We start from the raw sequence: 15,250 nt of genomic DNA, 5'->3' as shown, positions 1-15,250 counted from the left end.
TCAAATGAGATATAGGAGCTGAAACAATTCAGAATACACGAACAGACATGGAAAACTTCATCAAAAACCAAATCAATGAATTGAGAGAGGATATAATGAAGGCAAGGAATGAACAAAAGAAGAAATTGAAAGTCTTCAAAAACAAAGCACAGAACTTATGGGAATGAAAGGCACAGCAGAAGAGATGAAAAAACAGTTGAAACCTACAATAGTAGATTTGGAGAGGCAGAACATAGGATTAGTGAACTGGAGGATGGAACATCTGAAATCCGACAAGAAAAAGAAAATAGAGGGGAAAAAATGGAAAAATATGAGCAGAGACTCAGGGAATTGAATGATAATATGAAGCGCATAAATATACGTGTTGTGGGTGTCCCAGAAGGAGAAGAGAAGGGAAAAGGAGGAGAAAAAGTAATGAGGAAATCATCACTGAAAATTTCCCAACTCTTATGAAAGACTTAAGAAGTACAATGTACCCCAAAGAGAATAGATCCAAACAGACGTACCCCAAGACATTTACTAATCAGACATTTACTGTCAGAGGTTTAAGTTATGAAACACTTAAAATTACAGATCCAAGAAGTGCAGTGTACCCCAAATACCAGGGAGAATAGATCCAAACAGACGCACTCCAAGACACTTACTAATCAGAATGTCAGAGGTCAAAGAAAAAGAGAGAATCTTGAAAGCAGCAAGAGAAAAACAATTCATAACATACAAGGGAAGCCCAATAAGATTATGCGTAGATTTCTCAGCAGAAACCATGGAGGCGAGAAGATAGTGGGATGATATATTTAAATTATTAAAAAAGAAAAACTGCCAACCAAGAATTCCATAACCAGCAAAATTGCCCTTCAAAAATGAGGAGGAAATTAAAACATATTCAGGCAAAAAAATCACTGAGAGAATTTGTGACCAAGAGACCAGCTCTGCAAGAAATACTAAAGGGAGCACTAGAGACAGATACACAAAGACAGAAAAGAGAAGTGTGGAGAAGAGTGTAGAAAGGAAGACTATGAGTAAAGGTAAAAAAGAAGGAAAATTAGATATGACATATAAAATCCAAAAGGCAAAATGGTAGAAGAAAGTACTACACATACAGTAATAACACTAAATGTTAATGAATTAAACTCCCCAATCAAAAGACACAGACTGGCAGAATGGATTAAAAAACAGGACCCATCTGTATGCTGTCTACAGGAAACACATCTTAGACCCAAGGATAAACACAGGTTGAAAGTGAAAGGTTGGGAAAAGATATTTCATGCAAATAACAATCAGAAAAGAGGAGCAGCTATGTTAATATCCAACAAATCAGACTTCAAATGTAAAACAGTTAAAAGAGACAAAGAAGGATACTATGTATTAACAAAAGGAACAATTCAGCACGAAGACATAACGATCATAAATATTTATGCACCAAACCAGAATGCTCCAAAATACATGCTGCAAACAGTGAAAAGAGAAATAGACACATCTACCATAACAGGTGGAGACTTCAATTCACCACTCTCATCAATGGACAGAACATCTAGATAGAGGATCAATAAAGAAACAGAGAATTTGAATAATACAATAAATGAGCTAGACTTCACAGACATTTATAGAACATTACACCCCACAATAGTAGGACACACCTTTTTCTCAAGTGTTCACAGATCATTCTCAAGGACAGACCATATGCTGGGTCACAAAGCAAGTCTCAATAAATTCAAAAAGATTGAAATAATACAAATCACTTTCTCAGATCATAAAGGAATGAAGTTGGAAATCAATAATAGGCAGAGTGCCAGAAAACTCACAAATATGTGGAGGTTCAACAACACTCTTAAACAACCAGTGGGTCAAGGAAGAAATTACAAGAGAAATCAGTAAATATCTCGAGGCAAATGAAAATGAAAATACAACATATCAAAACTTATGGGATGCAGCAAAGGCAGTGCTAAGAGGGAAATTTATTGCCCTAAATGCCTATATCAAAAAAGAAGAAAGGGCAAAAATACAGGAATTAACTGTCCACTTGGAAGAACTGGAGAAAGAACAGCAAACTAACCTCAAAGGAAGCAAAAGGAAAGAAATAATGAAGGTTAGAGCAGAAATAAATGAAATTGAGAATATGAAAACAATTGAGAAAAATCAATAAAACCAGAAGTTGGTTTTATAAGAAAATCAATTAGATTGATGGGCCCTTAGCAAGACTGACAAAAAGAAGAAGAGAGAGGATGCAAATAAATAAAATCAGAAATGGAAGAGGAGACATAATCACCGACCCCATGAAATAAAGGAAGTAATGACAGGATAATATGAACAACTTTATGCTAATAAATACAACCATGTAGATGAAATGGACAACTTCCTAGAAAGGCATGAACAACCAACTTTGACTCAAGAAGAAATAGATGACCTCAACAAACCAATCACAAATAAAGAAATTGAATCAGTCATTAAGAAGCTCCCCCAAAAGAAAAATCCAGGACCAGATGGCTCACACGTGAATTCTAACATTCCCGAAAGAATTAGTACCAACCCTGCTCAAACTCTTCAAAAAAATTGAAGGGGAAGGAAAGATACCTAACTCATTCTATGAAGCCAACATCACCCTCATACCAAAGCCAGACAAAGATATTACAAAAAAAGAAAACTACAGACCAATCTCTCTAATGAATACAGACGCAAAAATCCTCAACAAAATTCTAGCAAATCGAATCTAGCAACACATTAAAAGACTTATACATCATGACCAAGTAGGATTCATCCCAGGTATGCAAATGGTTCAACATAAGAAAATCAATTAATGTAATACACTATATCAACAAATCAAAGCAGAAAAACCACATGATTATCGCAATTGATGCAGAAAAGACATTTGACAAGATTCAACATCCTTTCCTGTTGAAAACACTTCAAAGGATAGGAATAGAAGGGAACTTCCTTAAAATGATAAAGGGAATATATGAAAAACCCACAGCTAATATCATTCTCAACGGGGAAAAACTGAAAACCTTTCCCCTAAGATCAGAACAAAACAAAGATGACCATTATCACCACTTTTATTCAACACTGTGTTGGAAATTCTAGCCAGAGCAATTAGATAAGAAAAAGAAATACAAGCTATCAAAATTGGAAAGGAAGAAGTAAGACTCTTACTGTTTGCAGATGATATGATACTGTATGTTGAAAACCCTGAAAAATCCACAGCAAAACTACCAGAGCTAATAAATGAGTACAGCAAAGTTGCAGGTTACAAGGTCAAAGGTCAACACTAAAAAAATCTGTAGTGTTTCTACACACTAGTAATGAGCAATGTGAGGAAGAAATCAAGAAAAAAAAGTCCATTTATATTTGCAACCAAAAAAATAAAATATTTAGGAACAAATTTAATTAAGGATACAAAAGACCTACACAAAGAAAACTACAAGAAATTGGTAAAAGAAATCACAGAAGATCTAAATAAATAGAAGGGTATACCATCTGTGTTCATGGATTCGAAGACTAAATATAGTTAAGATGTTAATTCCACCTGGATTGATTTATAGATTCAATGCAATACCAATTAAGATACCAAAAACTTGCTTTTCAGAAATATAAAAATCAATATCCAAATTTATCTGAGGGCAGGGTGTACCGAATAGCTAAAAATATCCTGAGCAAGAAAAATGAAGTTGGAGGCCTCACACTCCCTGACCTTAAGGCATATTACAAAGCTACAAAACAGCATGGTACTGGCATAAAGATAGACATACTGACAAATAGAATTGAATAGAGTGTTCAGATACAGACCCTCTCATCTATGGACAATGGATCTTTGATAAGGCACTCAAGCCAACTCAACTGGGACAGAACAGTCTCTTCAATAAATGGTGCCTGGAGAACTGGATATTCACATGCAAAAGAATGAAAGAGGATCCATATCTCCAACCCTATACAAAAATTAACTCAAAATGGATCAAAGACCTAAACATTAGATATAAGACCATAAAACTGTTTGAAGAAAATGCTCGGAAATATCTTATAAATCTTATAATAGGAGGCGGTTTCCTACATCTTACATCCAAAGCACAAGAACTGAAGAAAGAAATAGATAAATGGGAAGTCCTCAAAATTAAACACTTTTGTGCATCAAAGAACTTTGTCAGAAAGTAAGAAGACAGTCTACACAGCGGGAGACAATATTTGGAAATGATATATCAAATAAGGGTCTAGTATCCAGAATATATAAAGAGATTGATCAACTCAACAACAAAAAGACAAACAATTACAAAATGGGCAAAAGACATGAACAGAAACTTCTCAGAAGAAGAAATACGCATGGCTAAAAGACACATGAAAAGATGCACAACTTCCCTGGCTATTAGGGAAATGCAAATCAAAACTATAATGAGATAACGCCGGGGACTTCCTGGAAGATGGCGGCTTAGTAAGACGCGCGGATCTTAGTTTCTTCTCCAGGACAGCTACTAGGGGAGTAGAAACGATACAGAAAGCGCCCAAAGCCACAACAGAGATAAAAAAGACAGCGTACCCCATTCTGGAATGGCTGGCTGGCTGAGAGAAGCAGCTCGGGTGAGATCACCGAGGCGCACAGGCCTCACTGGGCTGGGTGGCAAGCGGCCGGAGATACTCCCTTACCCCTTCCCGGGCCGGCTGGGAGAACTGGAGAGGCGGTCCCCTGAAACCAAGGCGGCTGGCGCCCACACCACGCGCAGCCCCCCGGACCAACTGAGAGAATTGGATCGGAAATCCCCAGGCCGTGGAGAACGGTGACGGGCGGGGGAGGCCCCTTCCAAACCCGTGACTCCCGGGGAACGTGCACTCTCTCGGGCGGGCCGCTGCCGCTGGCGCCCTCCCGCCACGCTTGTCGCCCGGGCGACTAGGAAATTCGGACGGGCTCTTTCCCGGGCTGCAGCGACCAGTAACCCTCCCTGCGTTCGGACCCCGGGCCGGCTCAAGCCGCTTCGGCTAGCGAACCCCCTGGACGGCGAGAGTTTTCCAAAGTTTAAGGTCCCACAGCACCTTTTACTGGTGGGACCCGCAGACAAACGTGTGCCACGAGCGCCACCTACTGGGCAAGATAAGAAAAACAGAACCCAGAGATTTCACAGAAAAATCTTCCAAACTTTTGGATCCAATACCCAGGGAAATCTGTCTAAATGCGCAGACGCCAACAGAAGATAACGGATCACGCTCAAATAATTGAAAATATGGCCCAGTGAAAGGAACAAACCAATAGTTCAAATGAATGAGATACAGGAGCTGAGACAACTAATGCTAAATATACGAACAGAAATGGAAAACCTCTTCAAAAACGAAATCGATAAATTGAGGGAGGACATGAAGAAGACATGGGCTGAACATAAAGAAGAAATAGAAAAACAGAAAAAACAAATCACAGAACTTATGGAAGTGAAGGACAAAGTAGAAAAGATAGAAAAAACAATGGATACCTACAATGATAGATTCAAAGAGACAGAAGATAGAATTAGTGAATTGGAGGATGGAACATCTGAATTCCATAAAGAAACAGAAACTATCGGGAAAAGAATGGAAAAATTTGAACAGGGTATCAGGGAACTCAAGGACAATATGAACCGCACAAATATACGTGTTGTGGGTGTCCCAGAAGGAGAAGAGAAGGGAAAAGGAGGAGAAAAACTAATGGAAGAAATTTTCACTGAAAATTTCCCAACTCTTATGAAAGACCTAAAATTACAGATCCAAGAAGTGCAGCGCACCCCAAAGAGATTAGACACAAATAGGCGTTCTCCAAGACACTTACTAGTTAGAATGTCAGAGGTCAAAGAGAAAGAGAGGATCTTGAAAGCAGCAAGAGAAAAACAATCCATCACATAGAAGGGAAACCCAATAAGACTATGTGTAGATTTCTCAGCAGAAACCATGGAGGCTAGAAGACAGTGGGATGATATATTTAAATTACTAAAAGAGAAAAACTGCCAACCAAGACTCCTATATCCAGCAAAATTGTCCTTCAAAAATGAGGGAGAAATTAAAACATTCTCAGACAAAAAGTCACTGAGAGAATTTGTGACCAAGAGACCAGCTCTGCAAGAAATACTAAAGGGAGCACTAGAGTCAGATATGAAAAGACAGAAGAGAGAGGTTGGAGAAGAGTGTAGAAAGAAGGAAAGTCAGATATGATATATATACTACAAAAGGCAAAATGGCAGAGGAAAATATTATCCAAACAGTAATAACACTAAATGTTAATGGACTGAATTCCCCAATCAAAAGACATAGATTGGCAGAATGGATTAAAAAACAGGATCCTTCTATATGCTGTCTACAGGAAACACATCTTAGACCCAAAGATAAACATAGGTTGAAAGTGAAAGGTTGGGAAAAGACATTTCATGCAAATAACAACCAGAAAATAGCAGGAGTGGCTATACTAATATCCAACAAGTTAGACTTCAAATGTAAAACAGTTAAAAGAGACAAAGAAGGACACTATATACTAATAAAAGGAACAATTAAACAAGAAGACATAACAATCATAAATATTTATGCACCGAACCAGAATGCCCCAAAATACGTGAGGAATACACTGCAAACACTGAAAAGGGAAATAGACACATCTACCATAATAGTTGGAGACTTCAATTTCCCACTCTCATCAATGGACAGAACATCTAGACAGAGGATCAATAAAGAAATAGAGAATCTGAATATTACTATAAATGAGCTAGACTTAACAGACATTTATAGGACATTACATCCCACAACAGCAGGATACACCTTTTTCTCAAGTGCTCATGGATCATTCTCAAAGATAGACCATATGCTGGGTCACAAAGCAAGTCTTAACAAATTTAAAAAGATTGAAATCATACACAACACTTTCTCGGATCATAAAGGAATGAAGTTGGAAATCAATAATAGGCGGAATGCCAGAAAATTCACAAATACCTGGAGGCTCAACAACACACTCTTAAACAACGAGTGGGTCAAAGAAGAAATTGCAAGAGAAATTAGTAAATACCTCGAGGCAAATGAAAATGAAAACACAACATATCAAAACTTATGGGATGCAGCAAAGGCAGTGCTAAGAGGGAAATTTATTGCTCTAAATGCCTATATCAGAAAAGAAGAAAAGGCAAAAATGCAGGAATTAACTGTTCAATTGGAAGAACTGGAGAAAGAACAGCAAACTAATCCCAAAGCAAGCAAAAGGAAAGAAATAACAAAGATCAGAGCAGAAATAAATGAAATTGAAAATATGAAAACAGTAGAGAAAATCAATAAGACCAGAAGTTGGTTCTATGAGAAAATCAATAAGATTGATGGGCCCCTATCAAGATTGACAAAAAGAAGAAGAGAGAGGATGCAAATAAATAAGATCAGAAATGGAAGAGGAGACATAACTACTGACCTCACAGAAATAAAGGAGGTAATAACAGGATACTATGAACAACTTTACGCTAATAAATACAACAATTTAGATGAAATGGACGGGTTCCTGGAAAGACATGAACAACCAACTTTGACTCAAGAAGACATAGATGACCTCAACAAACCAATCACAAGTAAAGAAATTGAATTAGTCATTCAAAAGCTTCCTAAAAAGAAAAGTCCAGGACCAGATGGCTTCACATGTGAATTCTACCAAACGTTCCAGAAAGAATTAGTACCAATTCTCCTCAAACTCTTCAAAAAAATTGAAGTGGAGTGAAAGCTACCTAATTCATTCTATGAAGCCAACATCACCCTCATACCAAAACCAGGCAAAGATATTACAAAAAAAGAAAACTACAGACCAATCTCTCTAATGAATACAGATGCAAAAATCCTCAATAAAATTCTAGCAAATCATATCCAACAACACATTAAAAGAATTATACATCATGACGAAGTAGGATTCATTCCAGGTATGCAAGGATGGTTCAACATAAGAAAATCAATTAATGTAATACACCATATCAACAAATCAAAGCAGAACAATCACATGATCATCTCAATTGATGCAGAGAAGGCATTCGACAAGATTCAACATCCTTTCCTGTTGAAAACACTTCAAAAGATAGGAATACAAGGGAACTTCCTTAAAATGATAGAGGGAATATATGAAAAACCCACAGCTAATATCATCCTCAATGGGGAAAAATTGAAAACTTTCCCCCTAAGATCAGGAACAAGACAAGGATGTCCACTATCACCACTATTATTCAACATTGTGTTGGAGGTTCTAGCCAGAGCAATTAGACAAGAAAAAGAAATACAAGGCATCAAAATTGGAAAGGAAGAAGTAAAACTATCACTGTTTGCAGACGATATGATACTATACGTCGAAAACCCGGAAAAATCCACAACAAAACTACTAGAGCTAATAAATGAGTACAGCAAAGTAGCAGGTTACAAGATCAACATTCAAAAATCTGTAGCATTTCTATACACTAGTAATGAACAAGCTGAGGGGGAAATCAAGAAACGAATCCCATTTACAATTGCAACTAAAAGAATAAAATACCTAGGAATAAATCTAACTAAAGAGACAAAAAACCTATATAAAGAAAACTACAAAAAACTGCTAAAAGAAATCACAGAAGACCTAAATAGATGGAAGGGCATACCGTGTTCATGGATTGGAAGACTAAATATAGTTAAGATGTCAATCCTACCTAAATTGATCTACAGATTCAATGCAATACCAATCAAAATCCCAACAACTTATTTTTCAGAAATAGAAAAACCAATAAGCAAATTTATCTGGAAGGGCAGGGTGCCCCGAATTGCTAAAAACATCTTGAGGAAAAAAAACGAAGCTGGAGGTCTCGCGCTGCCTGACTTTAAGGCATATTATGAAGCCACAGTGGTCAAAACAGCATGGTATTGGCATAAAGATAGATATATCGACCAATGGAATCGAATAGAGTGCTCAGATATAGACCCTCTCATCTATGGACATTTGATCTTTGATAAGGCAGTCAAGCCAACTCACCTGGGACAGAGCAGTCTCTTCAATAAATGGTGCCTAGAGAACTGGATATCCATATGCAAAAGAATGAAAGAAGACCCATCTCTCACACCCTATACAAAAGTTAACTCAAAATGGATCAAAGATCTAAACGTTAGGTCTAAGACCATAAAACAGTTAGAGGAAAATGTTGGGAGATATCTTATGGATCTTACAACTGGAGGCGGTTTTATGGACCTTAAACCTAAAGCAAGAGCACTCAAGAAGGAAATAAATAAATGGGAACTCCTCAAAATTAAACACTTTTGTGCATCAAAGAACTTCATCAAGAAAGTAGAAAGACAGCCTTCACAATGGGAGACAATATTTGGAAATGATATATCAGATAAAGGCCTAGTATCCAGAATTTATAAAGAGATTGTTCAACTCAACAACAAAAAGACAGCCAACCCAATTACAAAATGGGAAAAAGACTTGAACAGACACCTATCAGAAGAGGAAATACAAATGGCCAAAAGGCACATGAAGAGATGCTCAATGTCCCTGGCCATTAGAGAAATGCAAATCAAAACCACAATGAGATATCATCTCACACCCACCAGAATGGCCATTATCAACAAAACAGAAAATGACAAGTGCTGGAGAGGATGCGGAGAAAGAGGCACACTTATCCACTGTTGGTGGGAATGTCAAATGGTGCAACCACTGTGGAAGGCAGTTTGGCGGTTCCTCAAAAAGCTGAATATAGAATTGCCATACGACCCAGCAATACCATTGCTGGGAATCTACTCAAAGGACTTAAGGGCAAAGACACAAACGGATATTTGCACACCAATGTTTATAGCAGCATTATTTACAATTGCAAAGAGATGGAAACAGCCGAAATCTCCATCAACAGAAGAGTGGCTAAACAAACTGTGGTATATACATACGATGGAATACTATGCAGCTTTAAGACAGGATAAACTTATGAAGCATGTAATAACATGGATGGACCTAGAGAACATTATGCTGAGTGAGTCTAGCCAAAAACTAAAGGACAAATACTGTATGGTCCCACTGATGTGAACAGACATTCGAGAATAAATTTGGAATATGTCATTCATAACAGAGTCCAGCAGGAGGTATAAACAGGGTAAGATAATGGGCAATTGGAGTTGAAGGGATACAGAAGGTGTAACAGGACTAGATACAAAAACTCAAAAATGGACAGCACAATAATACCTAATTGTAAAGTAATCATGTTAAAACACTGAATGAAGCTGCATCTGAGCTATAGGTTTTTGTTTTGTTTTGTTTTGTTTTGTTTTGATTTTACTGTTATTACTTTTATTTTTTTCTCTATATTAACATTCTATATCTTTTTTGGTTATGTTGCTAGTTCTTCTAAACCAATGCATATGTACTAAGAAATGATGATCATGCATCTATGTGATGATGTTAAGAATTAATGATTGCATATGTAGAATGGTATGATCTCTAAAAAAAAAACTATAATGAGTTATCATATCAAACCCACCAGAATGGCCATTAGCAATGAAACAGAAAATGACAAGTGCTGGAGAGGATGTGGAGAAAGAGGAATACTTATCCACTGTTGGTGGGAAGGTCAAATGGTACAACCACCGTGGAAGGCAGTTTGGCAGTTCCTCAGGAAGCTAAATATAGAATTACCATATGATCTGGCAATACCATTGCTAGGTATCTATTCAAAGGACATGAGGGCAAGAACACAAACAGACATTTGCATGCCAATGTTCACAGCAGCATTATTTACAATTCCCAAGAGATAGAAAACAGCCCAAATGTCCATCGACAGATGAGTGGCTAAACAAGCTGTGGTATATACATTCAATGGAATATTATGCAGCTGTAAGACAGAATAAAGTCATAAAGCATATAACAACATGGATGGACCTTGAGGACATTATGCTCAGTGAGTTTAGGCAGAAACAAAACGGCAAAATGTATGGTATCAGTGATATGAACTAACATTAATGAATGAACGTGGAGAATTTCAGTTAAGAACAGAGGCCATCAAGAGATAGAAATTAGGTAGATTTTGGGTAACTGGAGCTGAAGGGATACAGATTGTGCAACAGGACTAACTGTAAAAATTCAGAAATGGATAGTACAATACTACCTAATTGTAGCCAAATAATGTTAGTACACTGAATAAAGCTGAATGTGAGAATCATAGAGGGAGAAGGGCTGGGGGACAAATGAAACCAGAAGGAAAGACAGAAAATAAAGACTGAGATGGTATAATCTGGGAATGTCTAGAGTGTACAATCATAGTGACTAAATGTACAAATCTAAAAATGTTTTTGCATGAGGAAGAACAAAGAACTGTCAATATTGCAGGGTGTTGAAAACAGATGGCAATTAATATTTTAAATCTTTAACTTATGTGTGAGACTAAAGAAAAAATGCATATTTGGTACAAAATTTATACTTTAACTAGTGCATTTCCTAACATAACTTATTGGACAGTTTAATTGAACACATGGAACGCTGAATAGGGCATAAGATTTTGTAGGTTTGTCCAGAGAGATGCCCCAATAAATCCCAGAGTGATCTGAAAAGTGAACAAAAAAAGTAGTTGCGAGCAACGGGGAAAATTCAACTTTCCCATTTGGAGTATTTCTGATATTTTCGCAAGCAGTGGGGACAATTCAATCAATCGGCTGAGCCTTCAATCTTGGGGTCTGTTCCTATGAAACTTATCCCTGCAAAGGATAGACTAACCCTACTTAAAATAAGGCCTTAGAGTCACCCCCAGAGAATCTCTTCTGTTGCTCAGATTTGGTCGACCTCTCTCTCAGCCAACTCAGCAAGCAAATTCACTGCCTTCCCCCTCTCTATGTGGGACATGACTCCCAGGGGTGTAAAACTCCCCGGCAAGGTGGGACAGAAATCCTAGAATGAACTGGGACTCAGCATCAAGGGATTAAGAAAGTCTTCTTGACAGAAAGGGGAAGAGAGAAATGAGACAAAATAAAGTGTCAGTGGCTGAGAGATATCGAATAGAGTCGAGAGGTTATCCTGGAGGTTATTCTTATCCATTTTATAGATATCCCCTTTTTAGTTTAAGGTATATTAGAGAGACTAGAGGGAAGTGCCTGAAACCGTAAACCTGTGTTCCAGCAGTCATGTTTCTTGAAGATGAATGTATAATGATATAGCTTTCATAATGTAACTGTATGATTGTGAAAACCTTGTATCTGATGTTCCTCTTATCTATGATATTGACAGATGAGTAAAAAATATGGATTAAAAGTAATGGTAAATGTTAAAATAAATTGAGGAGACTGAAGTACTAGTGAACAATGAAAGGGAGTGGTAAGGGGTATAGAAAAAAAAGGGGAACAAAGTTTAAAATCTATTGAGTAGATGGAAATACTAGTGGTTAATGAGAGGGAGGGGTAAGGGATATGGTGTGTATGAATTTTTTCTTGTTATTTCTTTTTCTGGAGTGATGCAAATGTTCTAAAAAATGATCATGGTGATGAATATGCTACTATGTGTTGATATTCTGAGTCACTGACTGTACACCATACATGGAATGATTGTATGCTAAGGATATTCATGTTTGTATGCAGTTTTGGTTTGATAATACAAAATAAATTAAATTAAAAAAATTAACTTAATAGGTAAAACTTTTATATAGACTTAGATAGAGCCAAGGGATTTTCAGGAATACTGTTGGTTGGAGCTTGGCATACTGTGGCAACTTGTAATATCTAGCTGAAGCTTGCGTAAGTGTAAACACCAGAATGACCTCTTGACTCTATTTGAAATCTCTTAGCTATAGAAACTTTATTTTGCTTCATTTCTCTTTCCCCTTAAGGTCAAGAAGGCATTGTCAATCCCATGATGCCAGGGCCAGGCTCATCCCTGGGAGCACAGTATTTTGAAAATTGAGAAATCTCATGTAAGCATCCAAATTTGTTTCATCTTGAAAAATCAGATATTTCGGCAAACTAGAACTATAATTCCCTGTGGAAGCCCTTTAAATAGGGCATGAAGATCTCTCATTTATTAATCATTCCTACTCTCTATAGCCTTACCTGCCTAGCCTTTGAGTCCTGATCTACAAAGCTGGTATATCACACGTAGTTATCTTTCCCAGAGATTATTTAAATGTAACTACTTTGTTTAATATGAGCTGTTCAGGATCTTCAGCAGTTGGTCCTAGATGACTCCTGCCCTAGAGTTTCTATTTTCATTATGTGAGTACTAAGTAACACGAAAACATGAGAACATCACACATTGAAAAATCTTCTTTACTTCTTAGCAAAGCAGTAAAACTTTACTTACCAGTTTGGAATTGGTGATTGGTTTATTTCGTAAAGCTGGAGGTCTATAAGCTGTTTTAACTTTAGGTTCCTCACTGGGTACTTCACTTGGAACTGCTTGGTAAGCTATTGCTTTTGCGGGAAATATTCCATCCAAGAATGGCTGCCAAGAAACCTGCCAAATTTCTGAATTTGGTGGCACATCATATTTGTGCAAGATAGAGCCAGTATAATGCCAGATCTTGTACCCATTATTAACACGTAACCTAGGAGCACAGGTGGCAGTCAAAATATGTTCACCATCTGGGCACCAAGCAAAATACGTAGAATCAGAGGCCACTGGTTTGGAAATAAGTTTGTAGTTTTTAACATCCCACACTTCCATTTGTCCCCTCAGATTTCCAAACCCAGCTAGTACTAATATATGTCCATGAGGGTTATAGAAGGCTGCATTACGAGGACCAGTTCCAAAATCAAACACAGGATCAAATTTCAAGTTGAAAACTGTCGCTTTGGCAGGCATAAAACCATAAACAGCACAAAACTCTGTAGAACTAGAGTTCCAAACTACATCATAAATGGGACCATTTTTTGCTAGAAACAGAATACAAAACCCAAATTAGTAATAAAGAATTACACAATTATAATTATTAGAACTAAATATGAACATATAGAAATTTATAATCTTGTCAAATAGTAAAAGAAATCCCAACATTTCAAAATATGTTAAAAGTATCCTTACATGATATAGGGATTAATGTATAATCATAAATTTATTAAGAACTCCTACTGAATCTCAATTTCAAAAACTGGCAATATGGACTTAAAAGGATAAGCTGTCATTAATAAATTAATTTCTATTGGAAAAGATAATATAGTCACATAATAATAAAAATACAAACTATATAAAAAGACATGCCACAAAAATAGGTCCCTCTACACAGTGGCAATACTTTGCTATATTTCTTGCACATTCTTTCACAATGTTTTTTTGAACTAGAGGTTATCTCAAACATACACATACACAAATACACACAGTTCTGGAACTCTGTAATTTCATTTAACACCATATCTTGGAGATTATTCCACATAACACATTAAGATTGACCGCATTCTTCTACATTGGGCTGTATTCCTTTACAAACCTTGCTGAGTATTTCCCACTATGTGAGTGTACCCAAATATGAAACTATTAGGTCAAAGGGCATATACACTTGCTTGGTAATAAAATACTAAAATAATTTGGATAATTATATGGTACATGAATATATAATATTTCAATTAAACTGTGTTAAAAAAATATATACATACCACCAAAATGCTCTCCAAAGAGGTTTTACCAATTTACATTCCTACGAACAGGTTTTGATAGTACAGATTTCCCTGTGCACTCAATCTTACTGCAAAATACCATATTTTTATCCCTATCAAAATATTAAATTAAAAACTGTGCCTCATTTTCATATTTCTTTAATTCTAAGTTAGGCACCTTTTAATATATTTATAATTAATTTCATTTCTTTTTCTGTGGACTGATTTTTATTGTCTCATGTCTATTTTCTTTGATTATTTGTCTTTTTCTTAATTTATTTGGTATATCAATAAAATTTACTTGTTTGTTTTAAAAAATATTTCCCCCATTTTTTAAATTTTTATTATTTTATGGACTCTTTTCTTCTCCCAGTGTAGAAATCTCTAATTTTTATATATTCAAATTTATCACTTTTCTCTTATGACTTCTAGATCTTGTTTAGAAAGTCTTTTCTACTAAGATTAGGAAAAATTTCTTCATATTTTCTTCTAGTTCTTCTATAACTGAATGGCCCATCTATTTTGGTGAAGAGGCAGAGATACTATTTGTTCCAAAGGATTAGCCAGTTGTCTCCAAACTATATATTGAATGATTAATATTTTCCCCATTGATTTAAAGGCTGACCTTATTATATATTCACGCTTATAGAAATATGGGCTACTTCTGGACTCTATAGCCCAGAACAAAATTATCTTCATTACAACTGTCTTA

At 36.4% G+C, this 15,250-nt stretch overlaps 1 protein-coding gene across 2 annotated transcripts in view; it reads right to left on the bottom strand.

The window, feature by feature from the left end:
* The window catches only part of EIF2A (eukaryotic translation initiation factor 2A), a 70,331-nt gene that overhangs the window by 21,374 nt on the left and 33,707 nt on the right, over positions 1-15,250 (bottom strand). For both annotated transcript variants that reach the window (XM_077160771.1, XM_077160770.1), the window contains one exon: positions 13,250-13,821. In XM_077160771.1, the coding sequence (XP_077016886.1) occupies positions 13,250-13,821 (572 nt within the window). The remainder of the gene's footprint in view (positions 1-13,249; positions 13,822-15,250) is intronic.

Source organism: Tamandua tetradactyla, chromosome 5, assembly GCF_023851605.1.
Source record: "Tamandua tetradactyla isolate mTamTet1 chromosome 5, mTamTet1.pri, whole genome shotgun sequence".
NCBI classification, from domain to species: Eukaryota; Metazoa; Chordata; class Mammalia; order Pilosa; family Myrmecophagidae; genus Tamandua; species Tamandua tetradactyla.
This window is presented reverse-complemented; position numbering and strand designations above follow the sequence as displayed.